We start from the raw sequence: 18849 nt of genomic DNA on the forward strand, positions 1-18849 counted from the left end.
GTGCAGCTGTTTGCATCAAGGGGCAAATATACAACCAACAGTAAGCAATCAGCAAAAGTGCATCAGAAGGTTGTCTTAAGGCTGATTAACATAATGTTTTTGTGAAATGTTGCTGTAAACTTGCTGCGGGCTGCTATTTTCATGAAGACATTTTTCATTGTGTGTGTTAACAGAGTTCACTGTCTTCCAACTCCCTTATGTATTCTTCACAACACCATAACCTGCTCCATAGAAAAGGTTGATACTTATTTGAGGGAGAAGAGATTATAGAAATGTCAAAAATCTGTGAGACTGATCTACTAACTCAGTTCCTCTTTTAACCTCCCCTCAGAAGACCAATAATTATTTGAGAAGAAGTCATACAACTCCAGGGCTTGAAATTCTCATGAATAATCTTGCATGAAAGAGTGCAGTAATTAAACTGAATGACACAAAGCCATTTAACAGTCGGCTTTATCCAAGCAGCATCTTTACACTACATTGGTTCATAACAAAACTGCAGCATTCAGTTAAAGATCTATATGACGGTGCTGCTGTTGAATAAATGGAGACGTGATGGGGCCTAGCTGAGCTGATAAGTGCAACAAAAGTCCAAATTAATTCAGGATAAAACCTAAAGCAGAGGAATGACATTAAAATAGGAAAATTCCACAACCACTTACTTTACTGTTTCCTTATCTCATATTGAACTCCAACAAAATCTTAATCAAGTTCTTACACCAGCTTTATTTGCTACTTAAACTGTTGACTGGCTGTATTATCACAGCAATGCACGTGTTATCAGATTTAATGACAGATAAAGCAGACAGATAATGTGGTGCACTGTTGATGTTAAACTTCCACCTTCCACAGATGGCACTGCAGACATGGGGCATACTCAGTTAGTGTTTCCCACCTGATGGATGACATTTTCAAGCTTTAAGATAAGCATCCTTTAATCAAAAACAATTAATTGCACTGATTAGGAAAACAACATCAGTGGCAGGAGACAGCATGTTGCCCTAGTTCAGAGTAATTTCTCAAAATGCATCCAACATGTAAGTGTTTGCTTCAGGCTTTCATTTGACAGCATTATGCACACTAGCATGAACATCATAAACACATGTAAGTGAATTATTTTCAAGAGTCACTCCCGTGTTTGGCTGCTGCGTGCAGTTTATCGCAAACACTTGGATGCTAGCTTTTGAGTAGCTCTCCGCTAAAGACATTGATCCAGCTGAACAGCTGATTAGTCTCAGTGCTTTCTCTTTCAAAGTGCATTAGAGCAGAGCTGCGCTCCTTGTGTCACAATATACTGGCGTGCATAATTCAAGCAAGTTTGTTCAAAAATTACATTTCCACCACTTAACTGAATTTGACATTGATCCTAAAAAAATAGCAAAAAAATGCTTTAATCACAAAAGTGGTAATGGTTTCAATTTTTAAGATAATGAGCACTGGATGTTAAATTTCATGAATGGACTATGAGTACCATTCACCAGTCTGGACCAAATTAATTCATTATCATTTTATTAGCTTTGACAGTTTGGAATGTGATTTTAATGCCTCTTATTAACTTCTTTTATCTCTTTAATTACATGTCTCTCTCTCTCTCTCTCTCACACACACACACACACACACACACACACACACACACACACACACACACACACACACACACACACACACACACACACACACACACACACACACACACACACACACACACACACACACACACACACACACCTGCTCCTACTCTAGTTGCCCTGATGACACCACTGACACAAGTTGCAACAGCCTGATATCATGTCCACATTTATGAAGATGCATACTGTAATCAACAAAGTTTGACGTCAACCCAAAAAACTAATGAAACATCACCAGTGCAAACTCGAAGATGGCCTCTTTTTCAGTTCTTAAATCCCTCTACCTTAACCGTACTCACTCAACATTGAGAACAGCTATGCACAACATCACTTGCAGGACATTTTTACTGGGTACATCCTTATCTGAAAAGTCAATTCCTCCCAAAGGGCAATTTTTACACCGCAGAGAACCATTACAGCATAAGATAACCCTTGAGTGGCTTGTCTGGCCTCGACAATAAATTTGCAAACTTGAGGAAATATTTCATCTTTAGCAAACAGGTCAGTTTCTCCTCTCCACTTTGTCCCCTGTGAAAATGAACACCATGCATAATTTAAGGACCGCAGTTTGTTACACTTAGTGTCAGGAGGGCAATTAAAACAAGTGTGCAGTGGAGTGAGATAACGCAATGTGTATGTGTGTGTGTATATGTGTACTTGTTTATATATGTGTGCACTATGCCATCGTTGTATGAGTGTGTGTATGTGCATCCTGTGCGAAGTTGTCTCGCTTTGTGGTTCTGTATTTAAACGGACCTGGCAGTGTGCCAGAAGTCTCTTATTAGCAGCCAATTAGCAGAGGAGAGATGAATGCACTGCCACTGTCTGGGTAATAAAGAGCCAGAGAGACAGTCTATGTGGAGAGACAGTTATTTTGTTCACATGTAGCCTAATGACAATCTCATTTTTCTTTACTCGTGTGTTTCAGGGTCATGGGAACTTTTTGGGTAATCGAATACAAAAGACGAGAGAGGGAGCTGATGCGAGTAGATGGTGATTTTGTTTCCACATAGCCGAGTAATCCATTAAAGGGATTTCATAAGAATGAAGCTCTGCATGAGTCAGGTCAGGTAGATAATTCAGCTCCCACCTCCATGCGAGCGTAGGCAGTGACAGAAGAGGCTGTGACAACTCCACGGTTTTGTTTTTGAGTTTTTATTTTCATGTGTTTTTTTTGTTTTGTTTTGTTTTTAGTCTGTGAAGAGGCAGGCCGGTTGGCCTGAGGGCAGCAAAGGTTGAGGGTGTTTTTGTCAGTGTCAGCTACATCTACCAGGCAGAATAGCAATGAAGCTGGTTTCTCTAATTGTAGCCATACAGTAGCTTTTTGTGTGTGTGTGTGTGTGTGTGTGTGTGTGTGTGTGTGTGTGTGTGTGTGTGTGTGTGTGTGTGTGTGTGTGTGTGTGTGTGTGTGTGTGTGTGTGTGTGTGTGTGTGTGTGTGTGTGTGTGTGTGTGTGTGTGGCAGGCAGATTAGGCCTGTGTAGAAAAAATCTCCCCTGTACCTAATGGGAGTATCCTATCATTTCCCACCAGGTGTTATTTTTGAAGTATTTAGATCAGAGGACTGTTATGTATCTGTAGCGTCTCTGTCACCCCTCATGCTCTCTGTGTATATGTTTTTTGTCTCAGAGATGTCATCCTGGCCTCGTAGTGCGGAGCTGTGTCCTGCCCTACAAAGCCAAAACGGTGTTACTACATATTTAGTCAAAATTCATACGTGTATCTTTTTGACATTTGTTTTACATCATTAAAATGATGCCTTAGAAATGTGTATTTATGAAAAAGGATCAAAACTTTTCAGTAACTACAAAACGGAGCATAAAACCAAGCCAAGCTGCAGAAACTACACTCTGGTTTGGTAATATGTGACCTCCGCACTCTGGTAAAGCAAGAGCGTGAGGCGAGTGAAAGCTAGCTACGAGGTAGCCACAGCCATCGTTGGCTAAACCTAAAACATCAATGTACTTTTTTATGATTCCCTAGCTATTATCTGTAAATAAAAGGTATCCATTTTGATTAAATGATAGCTTGGTAGTTCAGTTTGTTATTCCACATAACTAAATGAGGCAGCAGCTAAATCAATTCAGCTAAAAGTTTTAGCATTTTGTCTATAAATTCTGCATTTTCGATTGTATTGCATTTTTTTTTATAGGAATAATGCAGGTTTTATGACAGTTATTTTTTGTGGTAAAATAATCAGGCTCAAATTTCATTCATTTCTGTCTGATACACAATTCGTAGCCTGAAAGCTTTAAACCATTTTAAACTTTTTTTTTTTCTCAACTCCACAGCCTTTTCCTGCTCTATGCCTTTTAAATACTGTCAATTTTGGCATATTACTAACAGGTTTGCAAACAGGTCATGTTGCCTTGCTGACTCTCAGTAACTGAAACCTCTAGCAGCTTATGAACCGTTTCACCACTGCCTCACAACTTTCCTGAAAACATCAACAGGAATCATAATCATCATTCTTGTCTCTTACACACTCTCTTGATGTTAGACTGTTTGTGTATCTGCCTCTCTTCGTCATGAGCACGGACAGGCACACACACACACACGGACTCTAAATACAAGTCAGTACTTTAAAGGTCCAGTGTGTAACGTGTTTAGTTGTTCATTATCAAAATCTGTGTTGCCCGTTCACAAACTTGTCCTTTTTCATGAATATTTACCTCCACCATCAATTCCAAGTATTCCTTTTGGCTGGAAATGTTACATTTGCATTCACATAAACTGGGGTAGACGCTCCATATTCAAGCGCCATCTTGAAATACATTAGCCGGTAAGGGACATACAGGACGCACTGCTCCGCCTTTCGCGTTTTCGCTGTCACATGATAAACTCACAGGTGCTGCTAATGCTGCTAATTGGTATCGTAGCTTCCCGGCCCCGGCAACTTTGAAGAAGGAAACGTGGAGGACCACATGTATTCAAAATCCAAATTTCAGGAACAGGAGTCTTCTTCTTCACCCAGAAAAAGAAAAGGGATATTGAAAAGAGCAAGAGACCGGCTTTTTGAAGCGTGAAGGCTACTGTAGCTGTAATACGTACTTGAGAGAGTTGATGTCGGTATATGCCCTCAACGCTCCTTGCTAGATGGGAGAAATTCCTACACATTGGACCTTTAATTTAGCTGCACCGACATTTGGAGTTATTGCATAAGGATAATGATTTGAGACGGAACAGTCTTCATGTAGGATTTCCTCTTAATAAAAAAGAGCAGGGGATGACTCACAGGCTGTTGCATTTTTGGTTTATGTATGTGGGGGTGTCCGCTTCCTTCCATACCCAAGCATTGCTGTTGGCAGGTATAACTGTAGTTGTCTGGTTCACAAGTCACAATGTGGCTGTAATAAAGATATGCCCTTTTGAATACTATGTTTTTCTGAGCTCACCAATACAAGTTTGTTGTGTTGGGAATAGGGTTATGATATATTTTGAGTTTTTTATGGAGTGGTTATGTTAAGGGACAAGGGAGGGAAGATGAAGGCTGTAATTTAGGAATATGATATTTCAGATTTTGAATTGTGTTATTTCTTTGTTAGGTCTGGCAGTAGCTCTCCAGCTCCTCCACGGAGACATAGAGCAGCTAAGACGAGAGTACATGGTCCTCTTCACTCGAGGTGTGTCCATCACCAGGAAACTGGGCTTCTCTGATGTCATCATGCCAGGTAAGACACCACAATCAAGCTCATTTGCTCAAGTAATACACTGCCAGGTTGATTTTCAGATATTTCCTTCCTTCAATATATTTCTTTAATAACTTTCCTAGTCTTGTGGGTTTGTGATCATCATGGATGCCATCTGTCTTTCCTACAGTATTGCTCAACATAGACAACTTCTCTTCAGGTCAGATGGTGAATTAGAATTATGTTCCTGCACATTGCTCATTTAAGTAGCCTGCATTACAGCTAGCTTTCGACTTAATTGCATTTTCTAGATGTTTTTGAATAGAAGATCAAGACCATCGTGAGTTACTGTAGCTGCATAAAATGATTAGGACCCAATGAAGCGGGAACATTAATTTCCTGGAAAACAGTTTCTTCCTTGAAACCAGAATATCTTGATTGATGATCTTATTGTGCAGCAGGAACACAACTGTCTAACCAATGCCAACCAACCAAAGTCATCACTTATTCTATCTAGCACAGGGCTAATTTGCATATGGAGTGACAAACTAATTTACACTCACATTCACAATTATGGACAATTTAGTTTCCAATTCACCTAACCTGCGAGAAAACAGGACCAACTACAGGAAAAACATGTTGGCTCCATAGAGAAAGGCCCTGTAAGGCAATATTTAAACCACTGAGCCACTGTGCTGCCCTTACCTAGTTCTTTGATATATTCCCTATTAAGTGCTCTGTTACTGCTCTTGGAGACATAAAACACAGACTTAACAGGCAGCAGGTGTGAAAACATGGTCATAAAATGGGGATTTAGACTTTGGTGTGACATCAGTCAGTTAGAGTAATAAAACATAGATTTCTATATAAAATGTCAATTCATGAAATAATATTGTAGCTGACCCCTTTTGAGGCTATAAACTTAATTTATTTTAAATGTTTGTATTGTATGTATACATTGACCTGCCTTATTACATCTACTGTACGGTAGTTGCCTTGGTAACACTTGATATACCTACCTATTGCGTGAGAGTGATATTTGAATTCCACCTGGTGCCCCCAGAAAGATTAAATATTCAGGTTGTTTGAAGTAGATAGGCATCACTTAGATAGCTTCTTCTCTAAATGACACAGACGCTTGCAGAGACCCTCAGGCTCAGCTGGATGGAGTCTCTTTGCAGTGGTAACAAATGTACAACCACTTGAATGTAAGATGATACAAGGGACTCAAAATGTGTATGTTTATATTTGCATATACTGTGAAAAAAGAAAAAAAGGGAAAGTACTGTTTGTGTTAGCTTCCTGACTCGTGTTAGCTTTCTGACTCATTCATGTCTGAGAGCTGGACATCAGGGGATGTTTTTTTTTTCCACAAAAGAGCTGTTCTTTTAAATTAGTGAGGTGTGCTGTCTGGTCATACAGATAAAGAGGAACCACAGACTATGGGTCCCCCAGCGCCTCACTAACACAGATTTATGTTCACTGTCTCTTTCTTTGTCTTTGTCTGACTCCAAACCCTTAATGCTGAGTGCTCTCACCCTTTCTGCCTGTGTAAGTCTGCCCTTGGGCTAAGGAAACTCCCTCCTTTTCTGTCTCTCTTCTCTGGATTTGTATCTCACTGCATGTTTCTCCTCATTATCTTTCTTCAGCTGCTCTAGCCCCACCCTCTCCACTTCCCTTTTTCCTATTGTACATTAAGAAACTGCCCCTGTGTGTGTCTGCCTTCCTGCACTCTGTGAGTGTTTGTGTGTAGCAAGCGTACAGTATGGGTGTATGTATAAATGCCCCACGTTGCCATGGTTACTGTTGTTAAGAGCAGAAAATCAATGTTGACCCGAGAGATAGATATGATGAGCGCACACACACACACACACACACACACACACACACACACACACACACACACACACACACGTTATATAGGGAACCTATTTTACAATGTGTCTGACTGCAGCTTGGCTGCAGAGGAAGCAGGCCTATTCTCTTTCTTACACAGAGTGCTTTGTACCATTTTGACTTCCCCTACAGAAGGAAATAAATGTGCGCCTAACCCAGGGATTGTACATTCAGCTGCAGTTATAACAACAAGATGTAAAATATTACTTCCTGGGATTGATTTCCCTAAGTGATTTACAGCTTACAGCACAAGCCTTAAGAAAAGGTTTATCGGTCAGAATTTAGTTTTTATGAATCCCAGACACTGAGTTCATTGTTTACGCACTTAAATTCATCAGGTTATAATAAAATGTATTTGCAGGAAGGGACTCTAATTTATTTGTTTTTAGGATGCATGGTTATTGATGGTTATTTTGGCTTGTTGAGGATCGAACTGGAAACCTTGTGGCGACAGGATGAACTCTGACACCTTGCTATCTCAAGCACATTTCCTACATTATGTTATCTTCTTATAGGTTTATATATAGACCAGATATGCACTACATCTGCATGTAGGAATGAAAATCGGTGTGGAAAACGGGAACTTCACCGATTTTATTTAAAAAATCTGTTTACAGATCTTGGGGAAGTACTACTGCATGTGTGAAAAAAGGTAATATGAAGGCTGATATATCTAGTTCTTCTGCATTCATTTATTTTGACAAAGTTATAGGAGTGCAATGGTTAATGGAGTACTATGGCCTCTTGTTACTATGCTGTAATCAAAGAATATGGATTTTAGCAACCCAGTCTACTTACAGCAGGTTTTAAATCTTGTATTCTCTAGTGGTGGAAGGTCATAGCTCAGGCTTTAGATTTCAGGTCAGCAGAATATATGTCATTAAATGCCACTAATCTAAATGCTGTCCACACCTGTCATGAAGCATTATTCAAAAAATTGCCGTCAAGCTGCTGAGAGATCATTATGCTTGCTCTTATGCATAATCAATGCCGTGTTGCCTCTTTTACCTTCCTGTTCCTGCAGGAGAGATGAGGAATGACCTTTACATCACACTGGAGAAAGGCGAGTTTGAGAAGGGTGGGAAAAGCGTTGCCAGGAACGTAGAGATCACTGTCTATGTGCTGGATATCGATGGACAAATCCTCAAGGTAAAAACACATTTTTTCTATATTCAGCAACTATGTCACAGTTTTTATGTCTCCGTTTTGCAATAACCACAACTGTCATTGGGAAAATATATTTTTTAACATCCAACCACTTTGTTTAAGGCTAGTAAATGCCTTATTTAAGTCCTTATTTAAGTCCTTAGTTAACTCCGTTTATTTTTTCTTAATAGCGGGTGCCTTATTTTGGATAAAAACTCTTCATTTAAATATTGCTGACCCAGATGAGAGCTAAGTGTCTCTCCAGTGTGTTGCCCATTTCTGGTGCAGCGCTGTGACAGTCTGCTTCTGTGGTTTCCTGCGCTGCCTTGGCCTTGAACAGAAAATAGACTCAAATATAACCCTGCTGCCGCTGCCACCGCATGGCATGCAACCCTCTGACACACATAAACACACACATGTTAACCATATCATTTTCACTTTATTGGCATTTGTGGTGTGTGGAGGGATTTTAATGCATTCATATCTTTTCATGTGTGACTCATTTATTCATTGTGTCCTCATCCTTGAGTCTGGCCTCTCATTTCCTCTCTTCACTTCCTGTTTTTTCTTCTCATTGTTCCCCTCCACCTCTGTCTTCATTAATTCTCTTCTTTCTCTCTTTCAGAGTCACGTGGCTGCCGGCTCTGGTGAACCAGGTGGGGATGAGTACCACTCCTTGGTGCTGTACCACAACAACAGCCCCCGCTGGGCGGAGCAGATCAAACTGCCTATCCCGGTCGACATGTTTCGCGGGTCGCACGTCCGGTTTGAGTTCCGACACTGCTCCAGTAAGTGGGAACAGGATTGTTATCTAGGAACTGTTAAGTGAACACATTTTTCCACATTTTCAGACATTAGGTGCTCAGGTGTTAATGCCTGAGGTGCTGCTTTCTTTTCAGTTTATTATCCAGGGGAGTTGGAGGTAAAGAGGCATTGTTGTGGAGGGAGAAGAGCACAATAAGCTTTCACTTTCCCACCCACTTGAATCAGCCCTCCAGCTTCAAGCCCAGAGGCTGCTGCCACCCCCAAATAGATGCTGTCCAAGTGTAAAAGTGTTCGCTTGTTAAAGCATTTTTATATATATTTTTAATAATCAGACTAGTTTGTCCAATTTCTCACCTCCTAACGAGACAAAACTTTAATTATTACCAAAATATTGCTCTCACTCTGTCTTTAGGCTGCAGGGAGAGGGCAGAGTCTCTTCTCTCATAACAAGCTGATATTATTATGCTGTTTGCAGCCAAGCTGGGAGGCTGTGTGGCTGTGTGCAGTAGATATAGTGGCCTTATTACTGCTCGCAGTGCTAGCATTGCTACCCAAGGGCTGCCCATTAACAGCCCAATTTAAGCCTGTGGTGACACCAAACTGAGGAGACTATATTACATGTACTATTAGGGCTCCCAAACTCTGTTGAAATATGATTAGTAGACACTCTCATTTTCAATTAAGACAACACATAAAGCAATTTTTTTATGAATATGCCTTTAAATTCCATCTTGCAGCAGCGATAATTGTTAATTTGTTTGTGGGAGTCCAGTATTGTTTCGAAATGGTGCTAAAGGGGACTGTAAGGACCTGTCAGCGTCATTAAAGCTTGTTTGTTGATAGGTTCTGTAATATTTCAAACAAATGAAACAATTTGCAGAAGAAGGCACACTTTATTGTTCGTAGGAGCAGCTGTTTTCTCTCTCACTAGACAGTTTAAAGATACAAAGTCTTTCCTTGTTTACTATTTAAAACCCTAAATTCCTGACAAGCCGCCAAACAATTAAATTATATATAATAGCGGTGTGTATTTGGTAGAGTGGTTTCAAGATATTTCATACATCAATCTCTTCCTGGTCTGCCAAGCTCAGCTAAGCCTGAGTCTCTCACAGTACCACTTAATCTTTCCTAATCTCCTCGCGCCCAAGGCGATGAGGGTTTATAGATTAGGGAAACCTGTCCGAAAAGAACCACACACAACAAAAAGCAAAAGTTTACAGTGTAAGAGTCGTGTAAGCAATAACCTTCCTGGTGTAAAAACGTAATCACAGCAAAGCAAGACAGAAATCCGTTTTATAAGGTTAATACAGTACAACTTGTGCTTCTCCAGGGAGAGTGAACACACACACACACACACACACACACACACACACACAATAGACGTTGCTTCAATAAATCTCTGGTGTTGCAATGAAAGGAAATAGAAAGCTTCCCAGCACTACACTTTTCACTTCCCGCTGTGCGCACATTAGCACTTTATTGCTGAAGCAGCAAATAAATCAGATTACATGTGTTCGTAATGCAAATTATGCCCAGAGCTTTCAAAAAGCTTCCTAAAAACACAGCAGCCCGCATTAATCAGGCCCTCGAAGAGTAACTAAACAGCATTTCAAATGATTGTTTTTGCTTCTTTTCTTTGTTTGTTTTTTTAAACCTGAATTGTTTGCATTCATGTTTTCTAGCTAGTGGTCTTCTTCTCTGCCTCTTGCTGATGCATTGCTGCATTTGGTGGCGCTCTTCCATTGTTGATCAGTGGAATAATGTAAAACCATCGACCGGAATGTGTATCACCTGCGTGCTTGTGTTTACATTATCAACGATGCTTTACAGCTTGGCGTTTTTAAGTAGAATCAACACACGGAAGGTTGAGCATCAGATTCACTTTTTCAATGTATTCATTTGTATTGCATAATCTGAAAAGAACCGGTTTCATAACATTAGTTTTGTTTATTTTCATGCAGCCTGTGCTTGTGTATTTTTGACTCAATGCCATGCCCATGTGTTGTTGTTTGACAGCTAAAGACAAGGGAGAGAAGAAACTGTTTGGCTACTCCTTTGTTCCTCTGATGCAGGAGGATGGCAGGACTCTGCCAGATGGCACCCATGAGCTCATTATCCATAAGGTAAAACCTTCATACCCTCACCACAAAGATTCTGACACAACAACATGGAATCGAATTGACTATGTGCTTTGCAGGATATTTGTTTTTGGCACGTGTCCAGCGCTTAGACATTGTACTGCAGAAAAAAATTAATAATTAAGTCTTATTTTGAAGCAATTTAATGTGATGATTCACTGTTTTCACTGCATTTTCTTGGTTGAAGTGTTATCATCTCAATAACAGGGGAGTGGTCTGCTCTATTGTGATTAACATGTACACAATATGATAATTCAAGCTACTTGGCCTTTATCAGTATGCCATCCTGTCCACTCTTAAGTTCTTGCATGGCACATTTGACATGGTATTTAACAGGAAAAGTGCAATTTCAAAAGAAAAGATTTCAGTGGACAGAAAGGACAGAAAGAAACAAAATCAATGGCCATTCTGGTCATTGGTAAATCACAGCTCAGACATTCTCTTAAGTGAACCCACTGACTGTTTTGCCTCACACAGGTGTCCCCAAGGTTACTTCGGATGGGATTACATGCTGTAAACTGTATGATTATGTGAATCATTTGCTCTAAATGGCAAAATGCGGTCATTCAGTTATCTCACTGTTTGGACAAACTTCTCACAATGCTCTATTACAGATCGACTGGCCCATGAGTCATTTCCACTTACATAACATTTTGAAGCTGTTGAGTTGAACGAATGAGTGATAATGTATGTGTGTTTCCATACATGTGCAAGAAACAGTTGGTACTCAACTGGATGCATGCACATTTCATTTAAAGGAAGTCTATCTCTGTGTTTAGCATGACCTTATATCCATTTTTTGAATTTTATAGACCTTAAGACGCTCACACTCATCTTTTCACACATTTTGGTTTTGAAACATCAAAAGACTAAAACAAATAAAATGGCCAGCATCCCCCAGTTAAAAGCTACTGCAAGACTGTCTTGGGTGTAATTCAGAATAATTGCAGACTACATGATTTTCCTCAGCTGCAGGCGAAGGGTGTGTGCATAAACCTCAGGCTTTGCGGAGGACAGAAAAGCATGGAGTGCATTCATACATTTTATTGGCAGTGAGGCAGAACAGTTACCAAAAGTCTGATTATTTATGTTGCTGTAAGCTGAAGTATTCTCAACAGTCTTTAAAAACAAAACCCCCTCTTTTCACGGTCTTCTTTTCCCTTTCCCGTGGCCAGATTTGATCCTACCAAACCCGCTAACCTGCCAGTTTTAGAGGACAACTCTGGTAGCCCTGTGTGTTCCCACTGTTGAGAGAGGGGGGAAAGGCCCGTTCTAATGCCAGATGGAAGTTGTTGAAAAGCTCAATGAAACTGGCATGGCCTAGTTTCTCCTCAGAACCAAAATAGACACAGAAGAATCAGTCCAAACTGTGTGGTAACTTTGGAGCTCCAACAGCCTCAGCTGTACACATTGAGGCAGCATATTAAATCCCAGAAATAACAATAGTGTTCAGTGAATGATTATATGTAATAGCTTAAATGTCTCAATCATGATTAAAATACAATGCGTGCAATCCCAGGCCTCCGATATAATATAGAAACGTAGGACTATTTTTGTACAATCATAAAAATCGCCCACAGATTATCCAGTGATTTTGAAAAATCATTAAAACAGTATCACATCCTTCCGCTCCTTTCCTGTAAATCTTCTGTGCCAGTTTACAAAATGTGTTCTTTTCTTTCTCGCGATCTCAGTGTGAGGAGAATACCAGCTTGGCAGACTGTTCGCGCTACCTGAAGCAGCCATTCTCCAAGACCAACCTCCCGTCCAACAACCAGACTCTGAAAGGCACCAAGGAGTCTTTCTGGATCACCAGCTTTCTCTGCTCCACCAAGCTCACGCAAAATGGTAAACGAGACTCGGGGATTGACTTTTTTGGCCATGTGCCTGGTGAGGTGTTTTGGCTTCTAGGCTCAAACTCTTGTCACATTTTTAAATTGGAGTTAGCTTGTGACACTAGCTGGTCCCATGCTTCTGTGCAGCTCTGTCAGTAGGGTATAGAGCTATTAATGCCAAAGATAGTGATCGTCACTTCACAAAAGGCAAACAAAATGGTAAAATGCCATATGTTTAAAAAACTAAAAGGAGTGAGTGACAACTTCTGTGCAGGTGAGAAAGTTTCTATCCAAACCATCTAAGTGTGTGAAAAAAACCCTGTGAATATGCAGTGTGGTGGGTATAGCTTCCAGTTTGCATTGCTCAGTAATGAACCTATAAATCCTTGCTTATAAAAATCTGCTTGCCCAGTGGGAATTGTAGTCTTATTTCAGCAAGACTAGCTTGTCACTGATATGTTTGCCCTTATTTATACTGTAGTGAACAATAGCCAACAATAATCATAAATTGGTGCGTTCTAAAACTCACCAGACACTGTCAATGTTGTACCAGAAAACTGGATTTTCTGACTGCAAAAAAACTGTAAGTGATAAATATTTCTTTTAAACCTCATTAATTACATGGTATAATTTATAAACAGACAGGCTACAGGCACAATTATTCTTGCAAAAGGCTGTTCATTTCCTGAATACATTTGATTTAGTATAAGTATTGCAGTCTTTGATGGCAAAATCTATTTGACAGATGGGTAAAAACAAATGCAGTCATGCACACAAACAAACACACATAGACACAGATTCACTCACAAAGTTGCAAAGAAGACACACTTCAGCTTGAAAAGAATCCTAAGAGACAGCTAAAAGACTTTCTTCTCGAGACCTATGTTTTATTCATGCGTGTGTCTGGGGACCCTGGCTCGGGAAAATTACTTTTTATCTCCTTTATCCCGCTACACTTGAAAATGTCATCATTTGTGTGCATTCTGAGGAGGTTTTTGGGCTATAATTGAAGGGTGTGGTGATGCTTTGTGATCTGAGGTGCACATTGCTCTCATAACCCTGCGTTTCTTTACAGGCAAACGCAAGATGTATCTTGATCTCCTGGTTGTCACTTCTGTTTTTCTTTATCTCCTTCATTTACTATGATAGCTCTCTATATTTCCCTCTTTTTTTGTCTTGCTTCAGGAGATATGCTGGACCTGTTGAAGTGGCGAGCCCACCCCGAACGGATCAACGACAGCCTCTCTAAGCTGAAGGAGATCGATGGCTCGGAGATTGTCAAAGTAGGTCCACAATTAGTTTCTCAGTACTGAATTGCTCCCACTCTCCTGGCATTTATAGTATTGATTGTGTTGAAGAAGTTGATGAAGTTGAGAAGATCAAAACGGAAAAGTCAAGTTTAATTTGATTCTGCAGCTCACGCATACAAACTCCCTTTTGTACAGTTTCTACAGGACACTCTGGACACTCTCTTTGGTATTCTGGATGAAAGCTCTCAGAGATATGGGCTCAAGGTGTTTGATTCACTGGTAAGTCAGTTGTAATGAATCTTTTTTAATCTTCTGTTTCCTCCTTTCTTTCATATATCAAGCACAATCTCATAGTGTTTGAGTCAAACACAGAAAACACAAACTTACTGGCGGAGAAAGATCTAGTAATGTCCACAGAGCTTGCTGAACCAATCTCACACTGGTCACGCTGCACTGCGCTGATAGAGTGAGCCCATGATCGATCTCTCTCTCTCTCTCTCTCTCTCTCTCTCTCTCTCTCTCTCTCTCTCTCTCTCTCTCTCTCTCTCTCTCTCTCTATCTGACTCTCTCTCTCTCTCTATCTGACTCTCTCTCTACATCAGTCTCACACTGACACATGGACACACTTTCTCCTCAGCGTGGCGTTATCAGTGACGAAAAGGTCCAGCGAGCTGGTGCAGTCATCAAGTTTCTGTTTTGTGGTTTCGAGATCAATCCAACAAGTCTGACATGTGGACTTATCTTCTGCTGTCGGACAAAGTCACTACATTTCTCAACAACCTGCACAAAGGGGAAACATTGTGTAATTTGTGCAGCCACTGTCAAAAGGGTTTTAGCTTGGTTGTTTTGTTACATTTTTTGACATCTATACATGTTATTATCCATTTTTATTCTCTCTTTTTTAAAATATTACATTGTTTTCCTCATATCTTATCAATTTGATACAATTCATCTCTATTTTTTATTGGACACTTTTCGGGAATGAAGTCAACTCAGTAACAATGTTGTGTTGTTGTGTATAACGTTCAAGGTCTAATATCAAGGCGAAGGTTCGTATAATGATGACAATCTGAAAAATGACCCACTATTTTTCCTTTTTATCAGCGGTCTGTAGCACTTTGCTAACAAAACAGCATCACCTCAAATGATATTTTTTTGTCAGCTTAGCTTTTATTTATTTTATTTATTTATTATACACATTACATTTAGAATATTTCCATTTGATAGTATGGTGAAAACATGCAGTCTTGAGTTTGAATATTTCACTTGTGTAGCTTCAGTGAAAAGCTGGAACAAACTGACACAGAATAAATACAATATGATAAGTGAAATGAATGAAAGCTCCTCAAGGGGGAAAAAAAATAAGAGTTTCACAAAAACTAATCTTCAGTGTTGAGGAATACATTTTCATAATGTGTCTTTTCTGTTTGTTTCCAGGTCCATATCATCAACCTCCTGCAGGACAGCAAATTCCAGCACTTCAAACCAGTTATGGACACCTACATCGAGAGCCACTTTGCCGGAGCCTTGTCCTACAGGTATATTTCAGCCTCCATTTCTTAAGATGTGGCTGCTAAGGGCTACAGCGGCACCTTGAGTGTTCAGCAATCCAGCCTCCTTGTATTGTATTCTAATGACATACTGTATCACATGGGCAGGCAGTCAGACAGGCCAACTTACGTCAGTGACTGAGAGGCAGCTCTGTGCTGTGATTTAGTCAACAGAAGTGTGAATGAAATGCATATGGTGCCCCCTGGCTGATGATAAGTGAAATTGGAAATTGTGCTCACTTTTGCTCGCTACCTCCTAATTTCTTCTCCTTCTCTGCCACACACACTCACACACGCATTCACATTCACACATGTATTCACAACCTGCTGTTCTCACCAGCTGTCTTATTCACACTCTCTATACCTGCTAAGATTTCATGCTGGCACTGTTTTTTTGTTTTTTTTTTGGTCTTTGCATGTACCCACACAGAAAGTTTACCTGTGATATTTTTTCATTCGAAGTGTCACACTTTAATAATTAACAGTTATTATACCCTTCTTAGGTCATTATTAGGGAACCAATATGTCATCCGGTCCTGATTAGAAAGGGAAAATCCTCTCATTCAGTAATCACTGTCTGCCTTCTTTGTCACCAGCTTACTGTTGCAAATATTGTTGAAATATCGCCTTGATTTGAAGAGTTTTATTCTAAACTGGTACCAACAACAAAATATTTTTTTTATTGAATTTTTCTGTCATCCTGAGATCAACTGTAACATTTGAATCAGCTGTATTTGTGAAGAGCTAGTGAATCTCTGAAATTGATTTAAACAATGTGTGATGAAGTGTTTAATTTAAAAAAAAAAAAAACCTGCATTGCCTCATCTTTATTTGCTCAATTCAGTGAGAGAAGCTCAGAAGTGTAGCTTGGGGTGAGTAATGATACTGTGTGTGTTTTCTCTAGGGACCTGATCAAAGTGCTGAAGTGGTATGTGGACCGCATTGTTGATGCAGAACATCAGGATCACATACAGCAGGTGCTCAAGGTGAGGCATTTGCTGGAGAGCACACACATGCACAGACAGGGCAAACACAGCCTGAGTGACATTTTCAAAAGACACACAATCATGCATATATATATACACACACATACACACATACACAATTACACCATCAACACAGATGCATCCAGAAATACAAGCAAACAAACTTGCACCCTCTTGCTGCCACTCCTTCTAATTTATCCCCCACCATCAGCAGCGAATACATTGCGCCACCATTCATTATTCCCCTCCACAATCCATTACGCTGCATGCAATTTTAATCAGCAGAAATGCAGTGCCTCTGGTGTTGGTAATCCACATCACATTATTTTAATGACTCACGCAGATGCGGCGTCAGAGAAGCACATTGCTGCTTCTGTACTGTGGTTTCCCATTTATCATTCACGGAATACATTCTTCACCAGAAGTAAATGTTACTCTGTCATGCAGTAAATAATAAATGAGTGATACACCGCAGATGTGTTTGCAGGGTTTCCTTGTACAGTATGAGCGATCTATAGAATGTTTTTATTATTATTTTTTTTTTAGAGCACCTCCTTTGGACAGGTTTCATTTTGTGAATCGGGTTATCTTTAGACAACTTTGTAATACTTTTCTAATAAAGAAAAAAAGCAGGTTACTTTCGAAGTACTGTGATTCACTAGATAAACTCCACAATATTTAAGTCAAATTGATCACTTTCAGGTTAATATGTGGTTTATTGTATCTATTTAATTAAAACACTGTCTATAATAGGGCTACAACTAATTATGTCTTTCATTATAAATCAATCTGACGATTATTCTTTAATTACTATTGTCTATAAAATGTAAGAACATCCTGAAAACTGCCTATATATATATATATATATATATATATATATATATTCTATTTACGGAGACATAAAACAGAGAAAAGCTGCAAATCCTTACATTTGAGAGGCTAGAGCAAATAATTATTAGGCATTTTTGCTTCATAAATGACTTTATCAAAGTTGTTGGCAAACTGTCCTGTCATTTCAACACAAGTGCACACTACTTTTGCTTAAAGATCAATGTAGAAGTGTGTGTGGAAATGCATCACGGTCAAAATTAAATGTCACATTATTCTTTAACCATTTCCATCGGAAGGGAAGTCTGACTTGCTGGGCTTTTTTTATCACCAAACTGCTGCTAAATAACGATTGTTCTTTCTATCCGCCAGGCCAGCGAGTACATCTTCAAGTACATTATCCAGTCCCGCCGGCTCTTCTCATTGGCCACAGGAGGCCAGAATGAGGAGGAGTTCCGAGTCTGCATCCACGAGCTCTTCATGTCCATCCGCTTCTTCCTCTCGCAGGAAAACAAAAGCACCAGTCCCGTCGCACAAACACAGGTGTGTGTGTGTGTGTGTGTGTGTGTGTGTGTGTGTGTGTGTGTGTGTGTGTGTGTGTGTGTGTGTGTGTGTGTGTGTGTGTGTGTGTGTGTGTGTGTGTGTGTGTGTGTGTTTTCAGAGGTCCGTGACATGCATCTACATGTCTCCAAACCTCTCATGAGTTTGAATTTGTAAATCTGTGCCTGTCTATACAGTACTTGCACCACATTCTGTTTTCTTTCTCAAAGACTCCTGTTAATGCAGTTGTGATAGGTGAGAAATTGTCTGTAATTGAATTTCACGCTGCCAGAGGGTCTGGACTCGGAATAGAAATTTTCTGTGGCGGCGTTTCCATTTCCGCTGGGAGGTCTGCACAGCAGGGCAGCCGCCGTCACTGATTTCGAACAAGCAACCAAAACAAACGAGCTAAAGACACCAAAGATAATCCTAATTATACACCAGAAACAGAAGCTTGTGTGGTTTTGTGCATATTTGTGCACACTTTCGGGGACATACCGGCATTTCTGCCTCGCCAGAACCAATTTGCTTCCATCTCTTCTTTTTCTTCTGCCTTCTCCATTTCCTTTTGTCTTTTGTTTGGCTGTTTTGTATTATCACTTGCCTCTTTTTTTCAGTTACTTCTCTTTTAGTGCATTAGAGTCATGTACTCTTTTTATC

General features: G+C 39.9%; 1 protein-coding gene across 5 annotated transcripts in view; it reads left to right on the plus strand.

Annotated features, from left to right (window-relative positions):
- Positions 1–18849, plus strand: part of dock4b (dedicator of cytokinesis 4b) — a 114882-nt gene that overhangs the window by 55619 nt on the left and 40414 nt on the right. For all 5 annotated transcript variants that reach the window (XM_039791595.1, XM_039791596.1, XM_039791593.1 and 2 more), the window contains exons 13-22: positions 5172–5297; positions 8176–8300; positions 8923–9085; positions 11079–11185; positions 12895–13048; positions 14221–14318; positions 14481–14564; positions 15723–15823; positions 16740–16821; positions 18022–18192. In XM_039791595.1, coding sequence (XP_039647529.1) covers positions 5172–5297; positions 8176–8300; positions 8923–9085; positions 11079–11185; positions 12895–13048; positions 14221–14318; positions 14481–14564; positions 15723–15823; positions 16740–16821; positions 18022–18192 — 1211 coding nt within the window. The remainder of the gene's footprint in view (positions 1–5171; positions 5298–8175; positions 8301–8922; positions 9086–11078; positions 11186–12894; positions 13049–14220; positions 14319–14480; positions 14565–15722; positions 15824–16739; positions 16822–18021; positions 18193–18849) is intronic.

This window comes from Perca fluviatilis, chromosome 23, assembly GCF_010015445.1.
Source record: "Perca fluviatilis chromosome 23, GENO_Pfluv_1.0, whole genome shotgun sequence".
NCBI classification, from domain to species: Eukaryota; Metazoa; Chordata; class Actinopteri; order Perciformes; family Percidae; genus Perca; species Perca fluviatilis.